Genomic DNA, 24,429 nt, shown 5'->3' on the forward strand with positions numbered 1-24,429 from the left:
TAGTATCAAAGGAAACAATTGGGGAGACATTATTAGATTAGAAATTCTCCCCAACACGGGTTATGGGCCCAGTCCCTTACCTGTGCAGACCTAGTGAAAATATTTTTGGATAAGACTAGGAAATGATAAAGAGTGTACATGTAAAAAGACGGGGGTTGTACTGCTGCCAAAAGTACACGTACCGTTAAAAGGTGTACATTTCGATATTTTTCAAAAAATTTTGAAAAGTTTTTTTGGAAGCTGCAAATTTGATGACCCATCTGAAAATTAAGTTATTGGAAATGTTTGAGATGGGGGGGGCAACCAAGATAGAAGCGACTTAAAAATTTTTACCAAGATTCAAGAATCCTAAAGTTTGAAAAAAAAAAAAAGGCAAATTTCGCGATCCAAATTGAAAAAGCTCAATAACAAAGAATTACTTTGAAATGGGCGACGAATATGAAGTTTCTTTTCATGGAACGGAATGTTTGGGAAATAACGAATGGAAAAGAAAAAGAACCAGTCATTAATGAGAAGTCGAATATAACAGAAAAGGATGTGAAAGAATTTATTGTGAGGAAGCGAACTGCAGTGTCTCTAATCTTCTTGAATACTGAACAAAATATAAGAAAAATAGTTGAAACTATAGAAGATCCATGCAAATCTTGGAAGAAGCTAAAATTACATTTTTTTCCGGAGAATAGATGTATAAGGTATGCAGTTATTCATGGAGCTGAACCAGTGCAAGAAAGAGAACGGAGAAAAACTGAATTCATTCGCGGCACGTCTGCAGAGAATTTTCGACAAAATCAAAGTTGTTTATCCGAATTTCCTGGAGGATTGTATTTCTTTTAAATTACTACAAAGTTTACCAGAAACGTATGATCATCTGATTCAACAGATTCTGATGCGAAAAGATGAAGATTTCACATTCGAGAAAATCCTGGTTGACCTAATTATTGAAGAAAACCGTCAAGAAATGTAAGAAGAAAAGACAAATGAACTGCAGGTTTTTTCAGGTTAAATCTAAAAATCGATGTTACAAATGTCAAAAATATGGACATATTAGAAGCAGATGCCCTTATGTCGAAAATGAAGACCGTCAAAGAATGACTTCACAAGAAAGAAATGAAAGGTGAAACCAGCACCAATCCCAGAAAGAATGGAGGGATGAAGGTATGAGCCCAAGGAATAGAAATCGCCGACGGAGTTCTAGAAGGAAGTTCCAGGAGCGTCGCCGATCACCTTCAAATAACAGATGTGCGTATCCTTTGTATTTCTTGTCAGAGGCAAATCTTAGTCAGACCCAAGATAAAAGGGAGTACATTTATTTTTGACACTGCCACATCAAATCACTGTTGCTCATATAAGAACTGGTTTAGGACATTTGAACCCTTAAATGATGTAAACATGGCTGTTGCCGTGAAAAAGCAAACTTTCCCGATTGAGGGAAAAGGGGAAATCAAAGTTAAGTTTGGTAAAAGAACTGTAATTCTCAAAGATGTAATGTATTCTTCTATAGGTGAAAATTAGCGGTCGCCACTCGCCACGTGGCGATTAAAGTTATAAAAAGTGGCGATTAAAAAATATTGTTATCGGTCGCCACCCCCAATCGCCACCCCTGCCGAGTCAATCTCTACTAGGATTTCCAATGTATAATCACTTTTCCCCCCTGTTCAAAGCTTCCTTGCTTCTCCAAAGAAGCATTTCGTTTCCCCACTTCTTTTCCCCACCGCAACAGGGAGAAATTTAGCTGCAAGTGTGAACCGTCATTACTCATTAGCACTCTGCACTTTGAACTCTGACACGTGCCCCCTGCCTTGCGATGGCTGCTCAGCGATCACGCGGTGGAAAGCGCAAAATTGAAGATGAGTCGCCTAAAATTACATCATTTTTTGTGAAAAGGTAAAGTGATCAATTTTTTTTTGCGTTAGATTTATTTATTTATTTCTTGTTTGTTGGAATTTAGACTTGGTACGCATTTTATGTTTTGCAGAGTAGAGTTATTTTACATTACTGAGATCGTTTCTTTAAAAAAAATGTTTCAAAAAGAAATGCAAAATATTATTTTTGTTCCGAAATAAAAAGCAGCAAGGAACAATTTGTATGAGGAAAAAAAAAACGAAAAATCGTTTTTTTTTCGATAAGCGATGGCGCTTTACGAAAATTGAAAATTTCGATCGCAGAAAAGGACGATTCTCATACGCTATAAATAAGTGAATTATGTAAGTTTTGATTTCCATTCTGTTCGTATGATTTATTTATCTGCCAAACATGCTTATTTTTTGAGTTTGGCACAAATTTTAAAAGCAACTGCATTTTAAAATGGCGGCACAGAAAAGAATGTTTACTCTTGCAAAAACATTGTGCGCTAGGTAAGCACGTTTTTTCCGGATTTTTTTTGCACACCAATTTTTTTTTTTAATTTTTATTTGATTTTTTTAAAATCAATCTCAGTAAAAGTATTCTTTTTGGTGTGCTCAATGAATAATAAAATATAAAAAATCGGAGATGAGTTGCATCGACGTACGATCGATCTGCGGATGTCGCTTTTCATACGATGCATTATCATACGATTTGCCGAGCGATACAATAAATAAAATTATATTTATACTGAAAATAACTTGGTATTTTTAATCAATATGCTTTGTACTGCTCACCAATTGGAAAATAAAAAGATAAATTGTAAGCGGAAAGTGGATGCTGTGCAAGCTAAAGCTTGCTGCTCAAATATAGCAAAACGAAAATATTTCGCATTGCACGTGACATCGATGAAACTGAAAAAGCTGTAAATACTATATTATTAGTAAAAAACCGTTTTATAATAAATTTAATCATTTAAAATAAAAAAAAAATACAATTGAGGTTTTTTTTTTTCAAAAATTGATTGTATTTGGGAATAATTTCGAAAAGTTTTTTTTTTTTTTTTTTGATGCAAAATTTCGCAGGTAAGTAAGATGTTTCAAATTCATTGGTGATATAGTTGCATAAAAATAAATAAATGTTTGCCGATGAAGAAATAAATATTAATTTTTTTGCAGATAAATTTAGCAAATTTTAATTTATTTTTTCTTTAAAACAATGCATAGTTAAAATTTAAACAAAATTTCTTAAACATTTAATTTATGAAATGTAATAATTTTTAATCCCTTGATGTTTGAAAGATCAGAGCCTACCCTAGGCCTAAATTAAAATTTTTGAGACGGGTAATTCTAAATTTATGGAATGATAAAATTTGAGTCTGAAGCACAAATGCAACTGTAAACCAGTTTTCATGGTGAAATGCAAGTGAAACGTAAATTTTCGCATTTCAAATTTCATATCAAATGCAGTAGGAAATTTGAAAACCTTTCATTTTTTTCTGGTTTTTGGGGTTTAGTACACCACATGCGTTTTCCTGTAAGACAGGGGTGCTCATCCCCCCCCCCCAAGCTCAATGGCGCAAATTCCCCTCCAAAAAAATTCTAAACCCTCTTGTCCTTTTTATTTTTTATTTTCAGCCCACTTTTTTATTTTATTTGTTTATTTTTAAATATTTTTATTTACTTTTTTTATATTTTTTATTTATTTATTTATTTTTTAAATATATTTTGCTCTTTTATTTAGTTTTATTTTTTTTAAAATATTTTTATTTTTTTAAAAAATATTATTTACTTATTTATTTATTTTTAATTATTATTGTATTATTTATTAGAATAGTTCTGTGCTACGCGAATGAAATACACAAGAAAAAAAAATAATAATAAAATAAATAAATAAAATTATAGCATTAAACAAATAATTTTTATAAAAAATGAAAAAAATAATTTAAAAAAAAAAAAATCCCTCCAAAATTGTTGATGGCACAACGTGCGCCATAATCCCCTCCCCCCCTGTGGGCACCCCTGCTGTAAGATAATATAAACTTCATTTTTTAGCAATCTTTGAAATAATGTTGGGAAGCTGTTCGTATTTGAGTGGTTTTGATTAAATTTGCACTTTAATAAATCTCACAGATTGACAGATTAGCTTTTAGTGCAAATGATTTATAATTTTAGACTTTTTTTTATTTATTTATTTATTTTATGAAGCATTTGCATGATAAAATAGGGTGAGGTTTCATAATCAGTAGTATATTTCCACTAAAAAGAAAAAAGAACAACTTCAAAACTTCAGTTGAAAATTGCTTTAAAAAGTAAAAAATAATTTTATTCTAATATCATCCATACTACTTCTACACATAATTTTTAAAGTCTGCACATAAACCATAAATAAAATGATGTTTAACCATCTTTCAACAATATTTTTCAAAAAGAAAAATTGCATTCAAAATATAAACACAGCATTTATACATTAAAACTCCTCCTCTCGTCCCCCCGAATGGTAACAGGACCTTCTCGGTTTAATGGGGAGGAAGAAGAGCATTTATACATTACACAAATGTGGTTAGCAATGTAATGTAGGGCTCTCCAACCTACAGCCCGCGGGCCACATCCGGCCCGCGAGTTGGTTATCTCCGGCCCTCGGGAGGCTTGCAACTTGAAAAAACTTCTTTATTTCATAGCACTGCGTGGCAAAAAAAAAAAAAAAAGCCTCTGACGCTATTGATTATGTAAAATTCCTTCCTGAATCCAAGCAAGACTACCATTTTTCCTCATCACATAGCTGCCAACCTCAAGATAAAAAAAATAGGAGCACTTAAGGGAAAAAATCGGAGCAATAAGGGTTAAAATAGGAGCACCAAATCGTGGCCTGTGCTAAACCTTCCTTCTGTACTGTAAGCTTCTATAAGTTCTAAGCACCCTTACAATGCGTTTCTGAATTTTCATGTTAGATTTTCAACAAAACTACAACCAAGTATAAGATAAAAATATTTTACATTAAAAAAGCATCATTACGTAGGTACATATTGAAAATTAAAAAAAAAAAACATGATTACTTTTTGTTTAATAAAACTGCAACCCTTTTTAAAAAATATTCCTTTATACATATCCTACATGTATTGAAAATGCATTGCATAAGAACATATTGAAGATTAAAAAAAAAAAAAACATGATTACTTCTTATACTTGGAAGTAAAGCAACTTCGTAGTAAAGGTCAAGACTTGGAAATCCTCTAAGTGGCCAGTGGCCACTAGACTCCAAAAACTTAAGTGGCCACAACTGTCACCAAGTTTTGAAACACAAACTGGAGGGGAGATGGGGCAGTTTTTACAACATTCATGAAAAAAATAGATGAATAGGACTTCACACACTTTAAAATAGAGTCATTCAATACTTTTTTGTACATGGAAAATTCAAGTTAAAATAGATTTCTGATTTATTTAAAAAAAATAAATAAATAAATGAGAAGTCAGCAGGAACCTTCATTTTAGATGAAATGGTTTCAGCTTATAACAAAGCCTCCGAGGCAATAAGGATCAAATACAGATAAAATTTCTCTTTAAAAATTTAAAAAAAAAAAAAAAAAAACACAACTTTTTGCCATTTGTTATTTTTAATAGTTTGCATTGAGACAAACAACCAATTCTGTTTTCGGAAACTTAGGCTATTAATAGTCTTGTCTACCTCCATGTTGCAAATGACCAAACATGGCAACAATGCAAAAAATTTAAGATGATAGATTTTTGAATTTATTGCATTAAAAGTAATTATAAATAATTAATAATCCTTAAAAAAACTAAAATTTAGATGAAATAGACAGTTTTTAGCACATTAGCATCCACACCAATCAGGATAACATAATATTCTGAAGAAAATTTTTTTTCATTTTTCAAGAAAAAAATTAAGAATTTTCCGAAAAAAAAAAAGCCCATTTCGTATTATTTTCAATAGTTTGCATTGCAATAAACATCTAATTCCGATTTTGAAAACTTGGCCACTTTAAGAGTTTTGTGTACTTAAATCTCGCAAATGACCAAATATGGCGACTAAGTCAAAAATTCAGATATAAAATTTTGAATTTGTTGCATGAAAATAATTTGAAAATAAAAAATCCCTATGAAACTACAATTTAATTGAGAATCTTTAGCACATTCGTGTCCAAAGCAATAGGGATAAGATGAAATTTTAAATAGTATACTTGTTTTCATTTCTCAATAAAATTACTTAAAATAACCAAAAAAAAAAAGCATTTTGCAGCACATTTTGCTGGTTTTCATTAGTTTGCAGTTAAAAGAAACCCCCAATTCTGCTTCGTCTTTGAAAACGAAAGCACTTAAGCATCGTCTACTTCCATCTTCTGAATGACCAAACATGGCGGCTACGTTTTGCACGTTTTGTACGAAATGCTCAATGAAAAAACGATGTTCTCCGATCGATTAGCGCTCCCACTCAGTGTTTATCTTGACACTAATGCTTCCAGGGCATTTAATTGCCTCCTCTTTTGTTGAGTTTGTGCACAATTCCTACCTTCCAGGATAGGGAAATTTCTTCTTTTTCCTCAGAAATCGAAAAGTGTACAAGCCAAGTCAAAAAACGGAGTTTTTTGGAATAAATCGGACTAGGGGGCTATCGCCCCCTGCTCGCTATCGCTCGCCAACCCCCGGAACTGCTTACGCAGTTCCCTGTGGATCGCTTCGCGATCCATGCTCGCTTCGCTCGCTCGCTGTATGCCAATACATTAGCCTAGCTAAAATTTTCCGTAAAAATTAAAGTTGGTAATTGCATTTAGGTCACCATCCATTTAACCAATATGAAAATTACGTTCATAATGTTAATTTGTCTGCTTTAGCCAGATTTTCGACAGTTTAACTTTGCTGTATGTAAGATGACTGCCTTGGCAATGTGCACAACTTTACCATTATAGATACAAAAGTGTCTGTCATTGCTTTGGAGAGATTGCACTTCTACCTGTTGGTCCGCGGAAGGTATTTTATTTCCCTTCTACCACCCATTGGAAAACCAATGAAGGCATTCCCCTATCCGCCACCTGGGGACGCGCCCTCTAGGGGTTACAGGCTCCCCCGAGGGATGTATTTACATTATTTACACTCTTATATATATTTACATATTTACACTCTTATATATTCTAATCTGAGAAAACTTCCTCATATACACAATTAAAAATGTCCCGTTTGGGAGCCACAACTGACACTGCTTCAAAAGATCTTGTTCTTGATAATGCCACATAGAGCTGGCCATGACTAAAAACAGGCTCAGAGAGCACCAAACATATTTTCTCAAACGTTTGTCCTTCTTGTTGTTATTCTGAATCCTTGCCACGTCACGAACAAAAAATGGTTTAACTAAAAACGCGAAAACTCGCCAAGGCTACTTTGCTTGCACAATACTAAAACTACTATAACCCTAAACAAATTTGGCGAAACCTTTCAGCTGAGAATAAAAGGAATAAAGTAAATTCTTTCTCGGTTATTCATTTTGAACTGAACTGTCGTACTGAAGCAGAGAATAGACGACGCTCAAAGCGCCTACGCGTTCAAAACAACATTGCCGATGAACATGATTGTGGAGCAATGTGTGAAGAATGCGAATTTTGTGGTGCTCTTTATTGGCAGAAAGAGCGTAATACTGCAAATAAATATACTAAATGTTGCCATGACGGAAAGGTGCGGTTACCGGCATTGTGTGACGCACCTGATCTGTTGAAGGAACTGCTGACTGAAAATTCCCCAGCCGCTAAAAATTATCGGCAGCGAATCAGAGAATACAACTCTGGAAATGGCTCGTCTTAAATTGGATTCAAGAACGGTTTCCTGCCTTCTTTGAGCTTTTCTTTGCTGATTAAGGTTGAAATGGGCCACAGCCCGACTCAAACTCATCTCAAAAAAAAAAAAAGTTCGTTGAGTATTCTGTGATTCAAGATTTCAAAACAACGTAGAAGTTTGTTTACATGATTTATCGGCGAAGTGTTGCCAACAGAGGTTTAGAAATTCATCCCTTCATTTGCCGGCACGTAAGAGAATTATATATATAGATTTTCGGAGTATGCAATGAAAATCGGAGAAACTCCGGGAAAAACGGAGCACTTGGCAGCTATGTCATCACCCACCCTTTTTAGGAGATAGCGTGACCCCCTTTTTTTTTCCATTTTTTAGGTTTTTTTTAACCATTATTTTCATTTAGAGCGTAAGTAAACATTATGTTAAGCGTTTACATTCTTCTCAGGAGCTATAGTGGTGAAAAGTTGCAAAACATGAATATTTGTTACAAGGAGAGAGATTCATGGGGGCATTATCTCATTAAATATTTTGAAAATTATCAATTATGATCTTGTTTTTCTAAATTTTTTTCAGTTTTCTCACTCATTCTTCAGTGTAAAATCAGATTACGCGCTTCACTTCTATGAGCCTTATGTCAGAAAAAAAAATCGTAAAAATCTTGGATGCCTCGCATCTTTCATATGAGTCGAATCGCAGATCTTTAGTAAAGGAATATCCATTATTAATTTAATTCATTCAAGTTAGATTCATAGATATATTTAGTATTAAAAATAAAATTAGTATGCTTAATATACATTGATACTGCATTATATGGTACTTAATTTTGTTATTTTTCTTAATTATATCTGTGAACATAAGTTGAATTTTAAATAAAAATAACGAGAGAAGTTTCTTAAATGAAGATCTGAGATGCAACTCGCATGCGATATGAGACTTTTAGATGTTCTAAAACTTTTTTACACTGAATTTTTTTCGGACATGAGGTTCATGAATGAGGCTTATACTCTGGTTTTGCACTGAAAAATAAATGAAAAAACTGTGAGGAAGAAAAACAGAAAAGCAATCGTTTTTGATGATTTTTTAAATATTTTCGAGAGGAATACCCCTGTTATAGACTCCCTCTTTTACGCCAATGTCCATGCATTGAGCTTTTCACCACTCTAGCTTCTCAAAAGCATGTTAACGCTCAATATAAAGCTTACTTCCGATCTAAATAAAAAATAGTGACTAAGAAACTGACGAAAACTTCAAAAAGAAAATATAAATATAAATAAAATAAATAAATTAAAAAAAAAAAAACAGGAGCGCTATCTTCAAAAGGTGGCGGGTGATGAGTGGATATGGTGGTTAGTATATTCGTATTCAAGGAGTTATTTCTAATATGAGTCAGCAAGAATGATGTCAGAAGCATTTTGTGAGGACTTTTTTTTTAAAACCACGCAATGTAATTTATTTGTTTTTAACATATTTAAAGAAAAAGAAGTTCAGAAAACCTCAAAAATCGCCACTGAGCGCTTCATTGAAAAAAAAAGTTCGTGTGTTTGGGGGGTGGGGGGATTTCTGATATGTTGGACCGCTTCATCTTCAAAAATTTACAATGTGGCCCTTGAGTAATAAAGGTTGGAGACTCCTGATGTAATGTATGCAAATGTCATTGAACAACTTGGATCCATCAAAGATTAAAATTTATATTAAATTAAATTGTAGTTACGTATGGTTCTATCTATTGTCTGCGCCAACTTCAAAAATTGTTTACTTTTTAGAGAAATTTTCAGCTGAAGTTTTGAAGTCTTTTTTTTTCCCAAAAATATTTTCACACATAATACAGATTATTAAACCTTTTTTTATTAACCATAGGGTTTTTTTTGTCCTAATGTAGGAGTCTTGTGACAACTGCTGCTTCTAATAAGCCACCAGCTGTATCAGAATCTGATGCTAATGATGCCCTTTCCACTGATGCTTGTGGTAGTCTAGATTCTCAGAGTCTCTCCTCTGCTGCTAATGATGATGCCCGCTCAGCTGACTTTTATAGTAAAACTGACCCTAGTCTGGATTCTGAGCCCGTAGTTGTCTCTATTGATAATGATGCCTGCTCAGCTGACTTTTATAATTATACTGACTCTAGTCTGCATTCTGAGCCAGTAGTTGTCTCTATTGCTAATAATGTCCGCTCAGTTGACTTATGTGGTTATACTGACTCTAGTCTGGATTCTGAGCCAATAGTACACCAGATTGATAGCATTTATCATCACCCTACCACCTCCAAGCCCAAGGGCACTGTATCATCAGAAAGGAAAAGATATTTCCGAGAGGAATGGAAAGTAGTGAAAGATGATGAGGAAGCAACTAAAGATAGACTACGTAATTTAGTGATAGATTCATCAGATCCGTGGGCTATGTGGTGCAAAGTGTGTACCCAATGGGCCCCTACAATTGGTGCTAAATTCTGTACAAATTTTGTTAAGAACTGTTTGCCATTCAAACCACCTACCTCGTCCAAAGAAAGAGACTGTAAACAGTCATTTCTCCAGTGCTGCTCATGCTAAGTGTTTAGAAAAAGCTAATAATGTAATTGAAAAATCATCCACAGAACCTTCTATTTACCAACAATTAATTCAGATAGATGAACATACCCTAAAAAAGATGACCTGCTTGATGAGAATTGTTTTTTATTTTGCTATGAAAGATAGGCCTGCAGTTGAATTTTCTTCTGAATGTGCAATGCAAAAGTTAAATGGTGTGGATTTGGGTACCACATACCACAATAGAATATCTTTTACCGTGCTTTTGCAATATGTTGCTAAATCTTTACAGAATAATGTTATCAAAGCATTGAACCAAGCAAAATATCTAGCGGTTATGACAGATGGCAGCAGCACGAAGAAAAGTACCGAATATGAAGCCATTATTGTTCGCCATGTCGATAGTGATGCAAAAATTACAAATTCTTTTGTAGGTTTGTGTGAAGTAGAAAATGGAGATGCTATCGGCTTGTGTAACATAATTTCGAAACGTCTTCAGGAGGCTGGCATACTGGAGTGGGAAAAAAAACTCGTCTGCTTAACAGTGGATGGAGCCTCTGTAAATGTTGGGAAGCACAATGGTTTGGTGAAATTAATGGATTCTCCTGTACATATTCATTGTTTTAACCATGTATTGGACTTGTGTTTAAAGGACGCTGTTAAAGGCAATGTAGCTGCCAACAAAGCTATGACTCTTCTAAAGACTATTAGTAGTTTTTACCGAACAAGTCCCAAGTTAACTAGGGAGCTATTCCGTGCTGGTAAAGCCTTGAACTTAAATCTTTTGAGTTTTAAAGCAGTGTGCGAAACAAGGTGGAGTGATTCTTTGGAAAGCTGCACATCAGCAGTTTTAAGAAATTATGCTGCTGTTGTTCAGCATTTAATTGACATTACCTCTCAACATACTCTCAGCAAGTATACAAGTAATGTTAAAGCCACTGCAAAGAGATTGCTATGTGAACTCACAACATATGAAATTGTAGAGTTCTTTCATGGCTTTTCAGATTTCATCTCTGTATTTGCTCAAACCTCTAAATACTTAGAAAAAGCAGACATAAATATTTTTGATGCAACAGAGTGTATCAAAACACTTAAAATAAGTCTAGTTGACTTTGGTTCCTTTGGAGAGTTAAAGGCAAGTACACAAAAGAACTTACTCACATTTTTAACTAGTGTTGACGACACGGAAATGATGTTCAAAAACATTGAATTGAAAAGACAAAAGGGGAAAAGGCTTCATCAGACCGAGGACAGCTTTAAAGAACTGTGCCTAAAAGCATCCTCATCTATCGAAAGACGTTTCTCTGAAACTAATGAAGAATCGGTAATTGTTCGGACTGCACGAATCTTAAACACGGCTTATTTTCCAGCAAAAATTTCCAGTGACTTTGGAGAAATTGAAGTACGTGATTTTTCAAATTTATTTAATATTCCTATTGACAGAGCATTGCTAGAGTGGAGAGAGTTGAGGAACATCATGTCGGAACATTTCAGACCAGAAATTACGTTATGTGAATTATTAGTCAAGTTGAAAACAGAAGCATTTAAAAATTTGCACTATCTATCAGAAATCTTAGAAATTATTTTGACCATTCCTGCCAGTAATGCAGAAGTAGAACGAGTTTGGAGCAGTGTAAGCCATACTTTAGAGGACAGAGCATTATCGATGGGTCAAAAAACCCTTGAATACAGACTTCAAATCAAAAGGTCAAAAGTATTGCTTGATAATTTTGATCCTACCAATGCTGTGAAATTATGGTGGTCAGACACCGTCAGAAGCAGACGGCCCAACTTTACAAAATAAGTACACCTAATCATTTCTTTTAAAAATTAAATTGTCCTGTATCCTAAATCATGCTTTTAAAAGAAATTAACAAGTACTTTTCATATTTTGTAATTTTTTAAAACATTAGTAAAATCAATTTAATACAAATCAAATTTAAAAATGTTTTTGTTTAAAGCATTTTCAATATAAGTAATTGAAATTTATCATTATGTAATAATATTGTATATAATGTGCTAAAAATAAACAATTAACATCCAGTTTCCTGTTTTTAGCATTATTACGTATTCTCCTTTTTAATTTTCATGTTTGTCAACTAAAAATTATGAATACAAACTGTGTTCTTTTAGTTAAAAAAACAAACATATATATAGATAGATATGCTTTTTATAAAATATAAAATATTATGTATAGAGTATGAAACTTAGTCTTAATTTTATTTGTGACACAAATTAATTAAAAATAGCTATTTATTATTTAGGTTTTGGTGAAACAATTACTTAGATTTTTTTTTATGTTGAGTTGATTATAATAATCACATTGTACCTCATCATTAAACTCAAAGCTGAAATTCTAATTCAATTAAATTTTGAATATTATTTTTATTCTAGCAAATTTTGCATTTCCTCTTTTTAACTTTTTCTTTAAGCACATGCTAATAATTGACGTCGACAATGTTTTAATTTAATTGTTATTTGAAATACACTAAAACTTTGCAAATGGGGGGGGGGGGGGAGAGTGGATGATGAAATTGTAATGCTGATGAACATTTTCAGTCATCAATCTTATTCAACAATTACTAGTTAATAATACTCTAGTACTATAAGTATGAATAATTAAATTTTATATGTTTTGGAAACCATAGATTCATTTAAATCAAGTTTATAATGCGTGAATGTTCAAAAAATTCATTCTTTCTTAAAATTTCATACAAAAAGAAACATGTGCAAGATTTTAATGTCTGTTTCCGCCCGGTTACAAATTAAATGCATTTTGCATATATCTTCTGGGATATGCTCATGAATAGTTGGCAGGTTATAGATTTAGAGAGAAAAATGTTTAATGTTTTGTGATGATAGTTTTTTTTTCGTTATACAGTGAAACCTCCCTTAACGGACACTCCCGAATAACGGACACCTCTAATTAACGGACATTTTTGCAAGTCCCAGTCCCTCAATATAGGCCATTCCATGTAATTCACTCTGAATAACGGACACTCCGAATAACGGACAGTTATTTCACAAAAAAGTTCCCTTGCGATCGTAGCACTTCCGATTTTTTTTCTTTTCACAGAATATCTTATTAATTGCTTGCCTTACAAAGCTTTTCATCCTCCACAACTGATATCCCCCCTGTCATTTCCTTATCACTGTTTCTAGGAATTAAAAGGGTGGTAATGGGCAGAGGCAGCGATTGGGGCTTAAAAAAGTTGGGGGCAGAAAAAAAAAGAACTAAAAGACATGGTACTTTTTGCGGGCAGCAAAAAATGAAAAAGAAAAAAAAAACTCATAATTTTGTTACGGCTAGTTTTGAGAGTATTGAAGCAGATAAGTGAGAACTGATGTCAGTCTAACAATTACCGTACGTTTTTCTTTAGATTTTAATGAATTGTGTACACAATTACTATTCAAAAGTTAAGATAAAAAAGAGGAAACTGGGCGCTTTTTCTAACTGGGGCTCTCGGGAGATGCAATTGAGCAGATCGGCACCGGTAATAGTCGGCTTTATGGCGCCGTACTTTCGTTGGGTTGTTTAATTTTTAGATATGAAAAAGATTTGTCCATATTTAAGGTCATATTGCCAACTGTCAATCATGCAATAGTGATACTCGAGATAAAATAAATAAATTAACCATAAAAAATGTATGTGTGGGGGGGGGGGTTGCTCCGCCGAATCACCGCTGCCGCGGTTGCTAATGTGCTATTCATACCCTGAGATGAAGAGAGAGGCAAGCGAACCTAATTTTCATGCAGCAATCGTAGCTTTGCAGTTTCAAACATTCCTAAAAGTGTGTTGATTTAGTTGATTTTTTTGTGTGACAATATTATTTGAGTTTTAAAATGGTAACTAAAAGAAAGAGTGACATTGAAAGAAAAAAATAATGTTTTGAATGTTGCCGAAAAAGAAAAAATAAGTGTGCGTTGTTTTGCCGATCGTTTTCAAGTTGGGAAAACTCATATCAGCGAAATTTTAAAAGATAAAGACGAAATTAGAAAATTGCACAATTAGAGACTTTTCGGAAGCACTGAAATACAGTGAAGAATTGAAAAACTTTTTCCTGGGACATTGAAGGACTTGCTAAGGTAAATGATTTAAATATATTGAGAAACAGGCTTGTAATGCAAAAAAGAGATGTCAAACTGTTTTAACTGATTACTTTAATTGATTAAATGCTTTTTAAGACAAGTGTGTGCAGTCAGTATACCTTTATTTATATAAAAAAAAAAACAGCTTAATTACACTTGACGTAAAATTTAGTGAACCTTTCGCAATTGTTTCGATTGCATTCTACAAAGGGAACAACAGCCCATTTTGAAAAAGGTAAATTAAGTAGTTCCTCCTAATAGCAGACACCTCCCAATAACGGACAACTCCCAACAACGGACAAAACTTCTAGTCCCTTGACTGTCCGCTATTCGGAGGTTTCACTGTAGTTGCCATTTTAAAAAGTGGCTATTAACTGGAAAAAAGTGGCCACTAATAAAATTGAGTCTACCGGCCACTGGCTACTAACCAAATTTCCCAGTTTTCACCTATATATTCTTCCCGTTTGAGATGAAATATTTTGTGTGGCACCAAGTTTGACCAGGGTGGTGCAAAATTTAAAGGCGGGAGAGGTTTCGTGGAGGTATCCGACAAACGGGGATTAATATTTAAAGCTGAACTCAATAATGGAGTTTATAATGTTAATTGTAAAAAGTTTAAAAATTCTCCTAGTTCTAGTCACGTAAATAAAGTACCTTCTGTAGAATGCTGTCAAAGCGACATTGAAACTTGGTATAAATGCTGTGGACACGTAAACACAGAAAGTATACGAAAAACTAGTAATCTTTCAGCTGTTCGTGGCCTACCTAAGTTTAAACACATTAAATTAAACTGTAATGTTTGTAAATTAGGAAAATTTAAGCGTGTTAGTTTCAAGTCAATTGATAGAGTAAGAAGTACCCAGCCATTGCAACTATTGCATATGGATGTTTGGGGAAAATGTGAAGTAGAGGGTAGAAACGGAGAAAATTATTTTCTTTCTAATTATTGATGACTATTCCAAAAGGCGTTCATTGTATCCTATTAAGTCAAAAAGTCAGGTTCCGGGAATTGTAAAACAACATATTCTGAGAGCCGAAAGATTTATCGGCAAAAAAGTTGTCAGTATCAGATCTGATAACGGGACGGAATTTGTAAATCAGGAACTGGACGGGTTTTGTCAGGATATGGGTATACATCATAAACTCACAAATGTGTACACACCAGAGCGAAATGGATTAATTGAGAATTTTAACCGTACAGTCACAAATAGTACACACGTTTTGTTAAAAGAAAGTGGTTTGCCAAACAAATTTTGGTCCGATGCAATGTTATATTTTGTACTAGCTGCGTTGCCCAGCTCTGCCTGGTCTATTTCGAAAACAAAAATTGTGTCAAGTGATGTATATTCAACAATCAGGCATAAATAAAAGAAAAAAAATCATGATGCAAAATTTCCCCTCCAAACAATGACGATAGATATTAAAATACTTTTAAGAAATTAAAATAAAATGAGAAAGATGGATTTAAAAAGCGTAACCATGGAAACACAAAACAAAATAAGTTTCAGAATTGAAAATGAGAAAGATGCAAATAATGGATTCAAAAAGCGTTACCGTGGAAATGCAAAATAAAACGGTTAAAAACTTCAATAGAGAACAGATTTTTGAACTTCATTTCATTCGCTTGTAACTTTTTTTCTAATGGAGATAGAGGGTTAAACTTTCGACCATAGGTCGAGTTAGAGCTGGAGTAAAAAAGGTAGCTTTTTTCAATGGTGTCAAAAAGAAAACTGTAGGACAATTCCTTCACTTTTTATTGATAAATTTAATGAAGAAAGTAGTGCCTAAATTTCAGCTAAGCCTAAACAAATTCAAGCTAAAAACGTAACTAACTCCTGCCGCAATTAAGTTAGAGCATTGGAACAAATTGCGTAGAACGCGGAAAATTCCTCCCTTTCCAACGATATATAACATTACTAATTGCGAATAATTTTTCACCCCCATATTCGGGAATTTATGTGAAAATTGGGCCTAAATTGGAATAAAAAAAGAACTATTCATCGAATTGTTTTCGAACTGGTCTGCAAACCTTCTCAGGATTTAAAGGAACAAATTGTGAAAATTTCAGCAAAATCGGCTGGGTAGTTCTCGAGTTTTGCGAGTTCAAACAAACAGACGCTTTTTGGACACTTCATTTTATACTATGTAGAGATACACATGGAATAGGATTTATCATTCAAGTCAAGAAAAGACTCCTTTTGAACTTTACGGGAGAAGAAAACTGTCTGTAAAACATTTAAAAGCTTTCGGAACGACTTGTTTTGCTGGAATTCCACAACAATTAAGAAAGAAACTAGACCTAAAAGCCGAAAAAGGCGTTTTAATCGGATACGAGTTCAATCGTAAAGGATTTCGCGTTTATCTTCCAGACAAAGATAAAGTCATTGAAACAATCAACGTATCTTTCAAAGAGAATTCCTTTTTCAAGGACGAATTTACTTCTGAGCAGGAATCACGCGGAAAAGAAAATACCCTTTTCTGGCCTCTTTTGCCTCAGACAGAAGATAAGAATTCTTCGGAAGAAAGCGAAGATTTGAATCGCTTCAGAGAAGTAAATGTTGAAAGTAGCTCTGAAGGGGGGGGGGGCGGAAAGTTCAGATAGTGAGGGGGATGATTCTAGACGCAAGACAATTCGGGAAGCTAGGTGGATTCGGAAATTTGTCCCTAGACCTGATGGTTCAAGAAACGACGTATATTATTTTGAAAAGGGGAATAACAAAAGATTAAGATCGTTGAATGATGATCAAAAATATTGTCTTCGCGAAAACATAGCGTATGATCCGGAATTATTTAATTTTAAAGGCAATGATGATTTTCAGGGTGAAGTTTCAAATCAATCTAAAATTTTAACTCATGTTTCCTGACTAGACACAGAAATTCAAGTCCCTAGAACATATAAACAGTCATTAAAATCTAATGAAAGGGGGGAATGGCAAAAATCAATGGAAATTGAAATAGGCACTATGCGTAAAAGAAATGTGTGGAATTTAGTCAAATTACCGGAAAATGTTAATCCCATCGGGTGTAGATGGGTTTATAATTTAAAGAAAGGGGAAAATGGTGAGGTTTATAAAAGTAGGCTAGTCGCTCAGGGGACTAATCAAGTGAGGGGACTAGATTTTGATCTGACCTTCTGCCCAGTAGTCTGCTTTAGTACCATTCGCTTTTTCTTTTCTTTATTGGTATCAAGAAAAAATTGGCTACATATCCAATGTGACGTTAAAAGTGTGTACCTATATGCTTCTATTGATGAAATAATATATATGAAGCAACCTCCAGGTTTTATTGAGAAGGGAAAAGAAAATTATGTGTGCAAATTGAATAAAGCTATATATGGCTTGCACCAAAGCGGTCGTCTGTGGTTTTATGAAATTGAAAATATATTGTTTAAAATTGGTTTTCATAAATTTTCATCATGTAATTGTGTTTATTATACTGATAATGTGATTTTACTTTTATATGTTGATGACATTGTGTTATTCAGTAAAAAGGACAGGGATATTAAAGATGCTTTGAATTTATTTCAAAAACATGTTGAAATTAAAATTTTAGGTAAAACTAAAAAGCGACTAGGTGTGGAATTTGAAAATGAAGGAAATGGCTTAAATTTACATCAAACTAAATACATTCGTGTAGTTTATGAAAGATTTAGTAAATTTAAAATCCCTATTTCTTCTTTACCTATTAGTAAAGGATGTGTTTATTCAAAGTTAAATTGTCTTACTACTCAAGCTGAGATTGACGAAATGTCAAAATATCCATACAAGAGTTTATTAGGGTGTTTATCATTTATTTCTAGTAGAACACGTCCTGATATATCATATGCTGTTAACATTTTCAGCCAATTTCAAAGCAACCCAGGAATTGTACACTGGGGTGGATTGTTGAAATTACTAAGATATGTTTTCCATACTAAAGATTTAAAATTAAACTTAAAATGTGAAAATGTTCAACTTATAACTTTTTCGGATGCTGATTTCGCCACAAATAAGGATGATAGAACCTCATTAGGCGGTCAACTTGTTTTACTTGATAAAGCTCCAATTGAATGGCGCACGTTCAAAGAACGAAGCGTTAGCCTTTCTACGATGGAAGCTGAAGTTATAGCCATGACCGAATGTGCTAAAGAGCTCATGTGGTTTGATCGTATAATTGACGAATGCATCAAAATAAAAATTGTTAAAAGTTGTAAAATTAAATCTATTTTGTATGTGGATAATCAGGCTACGTTAGATTTTGTTAAATCGCCTATCGAAAATCATCGTAGTAAACACATTGATATCAAATTGTTTTTCATTCGGGATTTAGTTCATAAAAATATTTTTAACGTGAGATATGTCAAAAGCAAAGATAACGTGTCGGACATTCACGAAACCTCTCACCCGATTAGAAATTTAAAGATTTATAAAAAAAAAAAAATTTTTGTACAAATATAATATAATTTAGAAACATTTTTAGATTTAAATTGAATAGTGTACTTTGAATTTTTCACCTTTGCATCATGTTTTGTGAAATGTTTTTGCAAGTTCTAACAATTTAATTGCCCACCTGAATGTTTCGGTGGCTTTTTCTCCCTATCAACCGGGTTGCGAACAGCTTTTTGTTACGTCTCATTAAAAGTGAAAATGTAATTGTCAAAGTCTTCCCGGGTGTTAGGATAGAGGGAGTTTATTGTTGCGTGAAGGTCTGTCGCTGGTGTATTTGTTTTTCACTTTGTGAGACCCTATTTTTGAATATTGGAAACACCACTAATTCTGTTAGAATTTGTAATTTTACTTCATTAAATAAATAATGGTGAAAAAATATTATGAAAGTCAAAAAAAAAAAAAAAAAAGAAAATAAATAAATAAAATTTTAATCATTCAAAATTATTATATAGTCTTTAATTATAGAAGGGGAGCATTTTCTAGGTAAAGATTTTTAGTGATCTTTTTGTAAATGAAATGATTTAGTGAGAAATGGATAGTTAGTAAAAGAGCTTATTTACATTTCGTCATAAATATTTCTCAATATATGCTTATACTATACTATTTTCAAGACTGATATTTTATATGCTAATTCGAACAGTTACTGTGGGTTTTTGTTTTATATTTCAGATTAATCTACTGTCAGTTATAAATAAAACTGGAAAAATGATTGAAAAAAATTATAAAGGACTTCGATCAAGAATTTGATCTTGAACTTTGGTGAAAATTACGTGGAAACGTACTTAGAGTTACGACGTGAGAGAGAGTATGGAGAAAAAAAAAGGACTTTTCAAGATGATTGTTCTTTGAATTTTTTTTTTCTGCAATGTGTATTGTATGTTGTGTTTTTCTCAAATTTCGAGATTCTAGATCTATATTGAAAGTTCGCAATATAGAGTCAAGTTTATATTTTAAAATTGTTCATTGTTTTCATATAGTTATTAATATGTGGAAATTGTGTTAAATGTCTAAAGGAAGTTAAATTTTTTTTAATCTTTTCATTGTGAGATGATGAGAGGGGGGGGGGGCCTTGTTAGGCATAAATGCCTGTTAATAACAACAGTAAATAATCCTATCTCATCACCTCACAACACCAATAGTAAAAGAATGTTTTTCCTTACTTATAATGTATTGCCACTCATTCTGCATGACTGGGGTAAAAGATTTTTGTCAGCACTGATTCACATTGGTCGAATCGACTGAATGTTTGGTTTCACTTTCATCCACCTTTGGCAGGAACTCCGTAGTGGATGACGTCACATCGAAGCTTCTAGAAGGAATCTGATGGCACGACTGCTTAACATTAGCAGTGACGAGTGTCCGTTCACGTGACTCGGATATGCTAATGACCCAGGGGGTATTTAAACTGCTCGCGACTTATGTTTTTTCTCTTTGATCATCTCTCGTCGTTGTAGGCGGTCGCTAAATCGGTATTCGAACTTGCTTGTTCGTGCCGCTCGCCCTTTATTGAAAATGATGAGCTGGAGTTCGTTTATTTCCAAATGGGTTTCTTCGTCGAAGTTTTTAGTCGATAGTCATGCAGTTTGCATTGCAGTATTAGTTATCTCGTGCAAAAGTAGCATGTGGAGAGATTATGTTCTTAGTGTTTATTTTTATCATTTACAGCGTGTTTTAACTATTTACATTATTGTTTAAATAAACGTCATGAGAGTTAGAAATGGTTTGTTAGTCTTATTTCAGAAGTCACTCTGCTAGTATCAAAGGAAACATTGGGGAGATATTATTAGATTAGAAATTCTCCCCAACACCACCGCCTGACCATCTCTTTCTGATACATCGGAGCAAGGAAAGGAGCTGTTTCCTAGCCCCGTCGGAAAAATGTCCGGCTCTTTCGCCAGAAAGATGTGATTGTGGCCTATGAGGCGAAGAAACTTGTGTATATAGTGCGCGTGATCCTCTAAACGAGGGCTCGTAGAGGTCGATTCTACGGCCCGCAGTGCGACCAAAGGTTGCCTCTATGCTTCCGTCCACGTCCAGTAGCATTGATCAAGTTATTGAACTATGATCGTTTGGGTGAGGTTGAATCCTTTGCACATGTATTTTTGCCATATTTTTAACCGGGATTGTTTTATATGTTGTTATATTTTTAATTGTACTCATTTAAGGTGTGCACCTAATACAAAGTGTTTTAATTGTTCTAATGTCTCCTAGAGAGAATAAAGGAAGTGTTCTTTTTCTAACCAAACATGTTAATCGATTTTTGGTGCAGCTAAGTTCACTACTCTAAACTCCTGTAACCAGGAGCTTTTCCAATGTTCCCACGCAGCTAGCCGAATAACGTCCTAATAATTCTAGGTCTCAACGCTCCACTATACGATCACGTTTGCCCCTTCGATACATCTTTGCTGTGTAGCTCAACACATTAAGCTTCATACCCATCAGCATAACACCTTGTTTTACACAGGGTTACGTTTCTCGGAAATGCCGCATAAATCAAGACTTAATGTTAGTGTTAAAATAGAGGTTCGGCTCCATAGATAAAAAAATACTTCATTCTAGCGATGACTAATTGCACAATAAGTTTAATGTGTACTTAATTGATTTTTATACACAATATGCATAAAGAAAACACAAATTAATTTAATGTTTATGAAAAGTAGCTGGCTATGATAGTCTTTTGGCAGTCGAGAATATTTGTCCGTAGTTTTTTGCAGAGCATTAACGCATCCATGATTATTTCCATGATAGAATCTTCCTTCACTAACAAATTAGAAAGATCATTTCTATTGTCAAAGAATGACTCAAAAATTTCAATTCAAATGTTTTCGGTTCTGCGTCATCAATGTCGGTATTCTCATTGCTTTTGTTCTTCTTTGTTACTCCTAAAGCATCATCTGTCAGTGAGTTCTGTGATTAACTGTGAGTTTAACTTTACTTTGGGAAAAAGCTCCGGAACCAATCACATTAAATGTCTCCGAAAGCCCAAGCTCGATTATTAGCATGCCAAAATGCAGTTTAGCACGTGTAACTGAAATCTTTAAGAGTTTGGATTTTGAAGGAGAGGAAAATGTTATCAGTTTGCATTGCTGCATCCGCATAAAACCAAAACTCATCCGCGTAAAATAAAGTTGTCGAATCTTAAACCGCGTAATATAAACCTGTGTAAAACGAGGTCTACTGTATTTAAAATACAGTCGACTCTTGATATCTCGACTTCACTTAATTTGAGTTTTCGCTTATGTTTCAGTCTGGATGTTTTTGGATGGCACCAAATTGCTGTAAATGATTTTCTTTTTGTTAACTTGAGATTCCCTCTGCTAATCTCGAAGTTTTAGGCAGCCTTTTTTAACATTTGTCGTCCTGATTTTTTGCCTGTTCGAATTCTTTAGAAACAAAATCAACCAAACACTTAATCTTCAAATGTATGACAAACTTCTTGCTGCCTTTTCTAGCATTTACCCCTTTAGTGAGATGACAATTTCTCCTTTATTAAGGACTAGAGTTTCATTGATAGGCACCTGTTTAGACAAGAGAAAGAGCTGAAATGCACTTGCTGCTGTTTAACATTTTCTTAGTACTAGCTGTTTTCAGTGGCACTATTAGAACTTTTAACAGGAGACATAAGATTTTGATGAGGGTTGAGGGACTAGCAATACAAAGCCTTTAATTGCTTTAAAACCTATGCAATAAATAAAGCAAAATATTTTTCTAAATCCCAACGATGCTGCGAAATACTTTTTACTTTCCATAATTTAATTAATCCCGTTAAGAAATTTAAAAAATGTTATAGTGAAAAACAAACTTACTTTCTCCATTTTTCATCCACGCTAGAACTTCCTCGGGTGTCTCAGCAGCTTTCTCGCACAATCCCGTAACCCGAATGAATCCATCCTGAAATAGTGCATCACACATGCTTCAAACACATCAAAATGATGTGCAGGAGATATTATACAGTACAAACTTGAATTTAATGCTTCATGGTTTTGATATCACACGAATATTTTTTTTTTAAAGGAATTTCATTTTTGCTACATACACTGTGTTAATTTTTAATGATAACCCCAATTCTTTACTTTGTTTTTATGAAACTTACTTTTGATACAACACTGTACACATCCCTTAATATACATTATGTCTAGGTCTCGTATAACATGGTTTCGATTTAATATGAAACACGGTTTTGAAACAACGTGCCACATATTGACATGATTTTTGCTATGTACATAATTAATTAGTGCAAAAAAAAAGAATTAAAAAATTATTTTTAAAAAAGTCTTGTTTAACACGGCTTTAATACTACACAGAACGAATTAACCATGTGATACGAGTGATGCCCCTGTATACAAATAAAACTTTGTTACAACCATATAAGAGTCCCATAGGTCACCCAAAAACCCGAGTAAAAATTATACCGCTTCACCTGCATCATTTTACCAAGAACTACGAATAATGTACGAATAGCATTTACTTTAATTGCTTTTACATTAGTTTTGTTGTACTAAACATTTCGTTCCTTTTTGAGAAGGATAAAATAATAAATTAAGCTTTTGAATAATATGATTGAGTATGCCTTCTAATTTGTTCCTTAAAAATATGTGAAATCGGTTTTCATTTGAAACTCTTTCCATGTTCAACCTGCCACCTTCTTCAAGAGTAAAATATAGGAAGATTGATGTTGTGGATGAATCAAACGCTTTCTAATAACAAACAGAAGATTATTATCTGCAAATAAGTCAAATGTACTTTTAAAGCAAAATTTTCTCTTTCTACCAAACATCATGAACTTGAAGGTCACAGATTTGGATAAAATTCTAGATATAGGTCAAATCCCACTAGATATGAACCCCGGTAAAACGGTTTGACTGCATAGGCCCTAGTTTGGCTGCAACGGGGGTTCAAAGTTGCTAACTTTGACCCAGAAAAGCAATGGAGTTTATTTTAAAATTACCTTTTTTACTTCTTTTTCTGCAATTTACTGCAGTATGACGCATTTGCATGCTCTTATCTTTGAATTAACTACGTAAAATACAAATTTTTAATAAGTAGTTCTCAAATTAAAATTGGGTTGTTCTTTTAAACTCAATAACTTGAATGCCAAAATGTTTCTCTTCATAATTTCATGACAAAAAAATTCAGTTAATCTTATAATTTGAAAATGTTTTTTTAAAAAAACATTCATACCAAAAACACCATAAATTGTGGAGAAAAATGCAGTGTACACAAAGATGAAAAAAGTTCTCCAAATATACGAAAAGGGTGAGAAAGGCGGTAAGCCACCAAATTACGATTGGAAAAATTGGAAAACACGTCAAAAGATGAATATTTAACAGAATAAAATTAATTTTAATACTTTGGAGTTAAAATAAATTACAAAATGTATCAAGCTACAGTAAAATTTCAATGGATATAATTTTTACAAGTGGAAAAATGAAAAGTTGCATCATTAAAATAATGGTTAAAGTAAGCCAAACGCTTACACCAGCTACAGCGGCTAAAAAAAACATTGGGCAGTTCAAGGTGTCAAAGTTCAAGAATTCCCTCAGTTCAAAGCAAAACTGTTGCGGGTGTATCCACTCTGACAGAGCATCAATGTTGAACCCACACAGTTGCCAAGCTCTTTTCAACTATGAAACAAATCTAGGCGAGGAAAACTGATTATATACTATAGAGTGTATTAACATTATGCTTTCACGATAATGAAGCTTGCTTTTAAAATCTTCATTGCGAAGTGAGTAATCCGACAGGTACTTG

General features: G+C 33.5%; 1 protein-coding gene across 1 annotated transcript in view; it reads right to left on the reverse strand.

The window, feature by feature from the left end:
- LOC129230219 (uncharacterized) overlaps positions 1–24,429 on the reverse strand; it is a 140,716-nt gene that overhangs the window by 95,128 nt on the left and 21,159 nt on the right. Inside the window, 1 exon segment of the mRNA XM_054864621.1 lies at positions 22,485–22,569. Coding sequence (XP_054720596.1) covers positions 22,485–22,569 — 85 coding nt within the window.

Source organism: Uloborus diversus, chromosome 9 (assembly GCF_026930045.1).
Source record: "Uloborus diversus isolate 005 chromosome 9, Udiv.v.3.1, whole genome shotgun sequence".
Lineage (NCBI taxonomy): Eukaryota > Metazoa > Arthropoda > Arachnida > Araneae > Uloboridae > Uloborus > Uloborus diversus.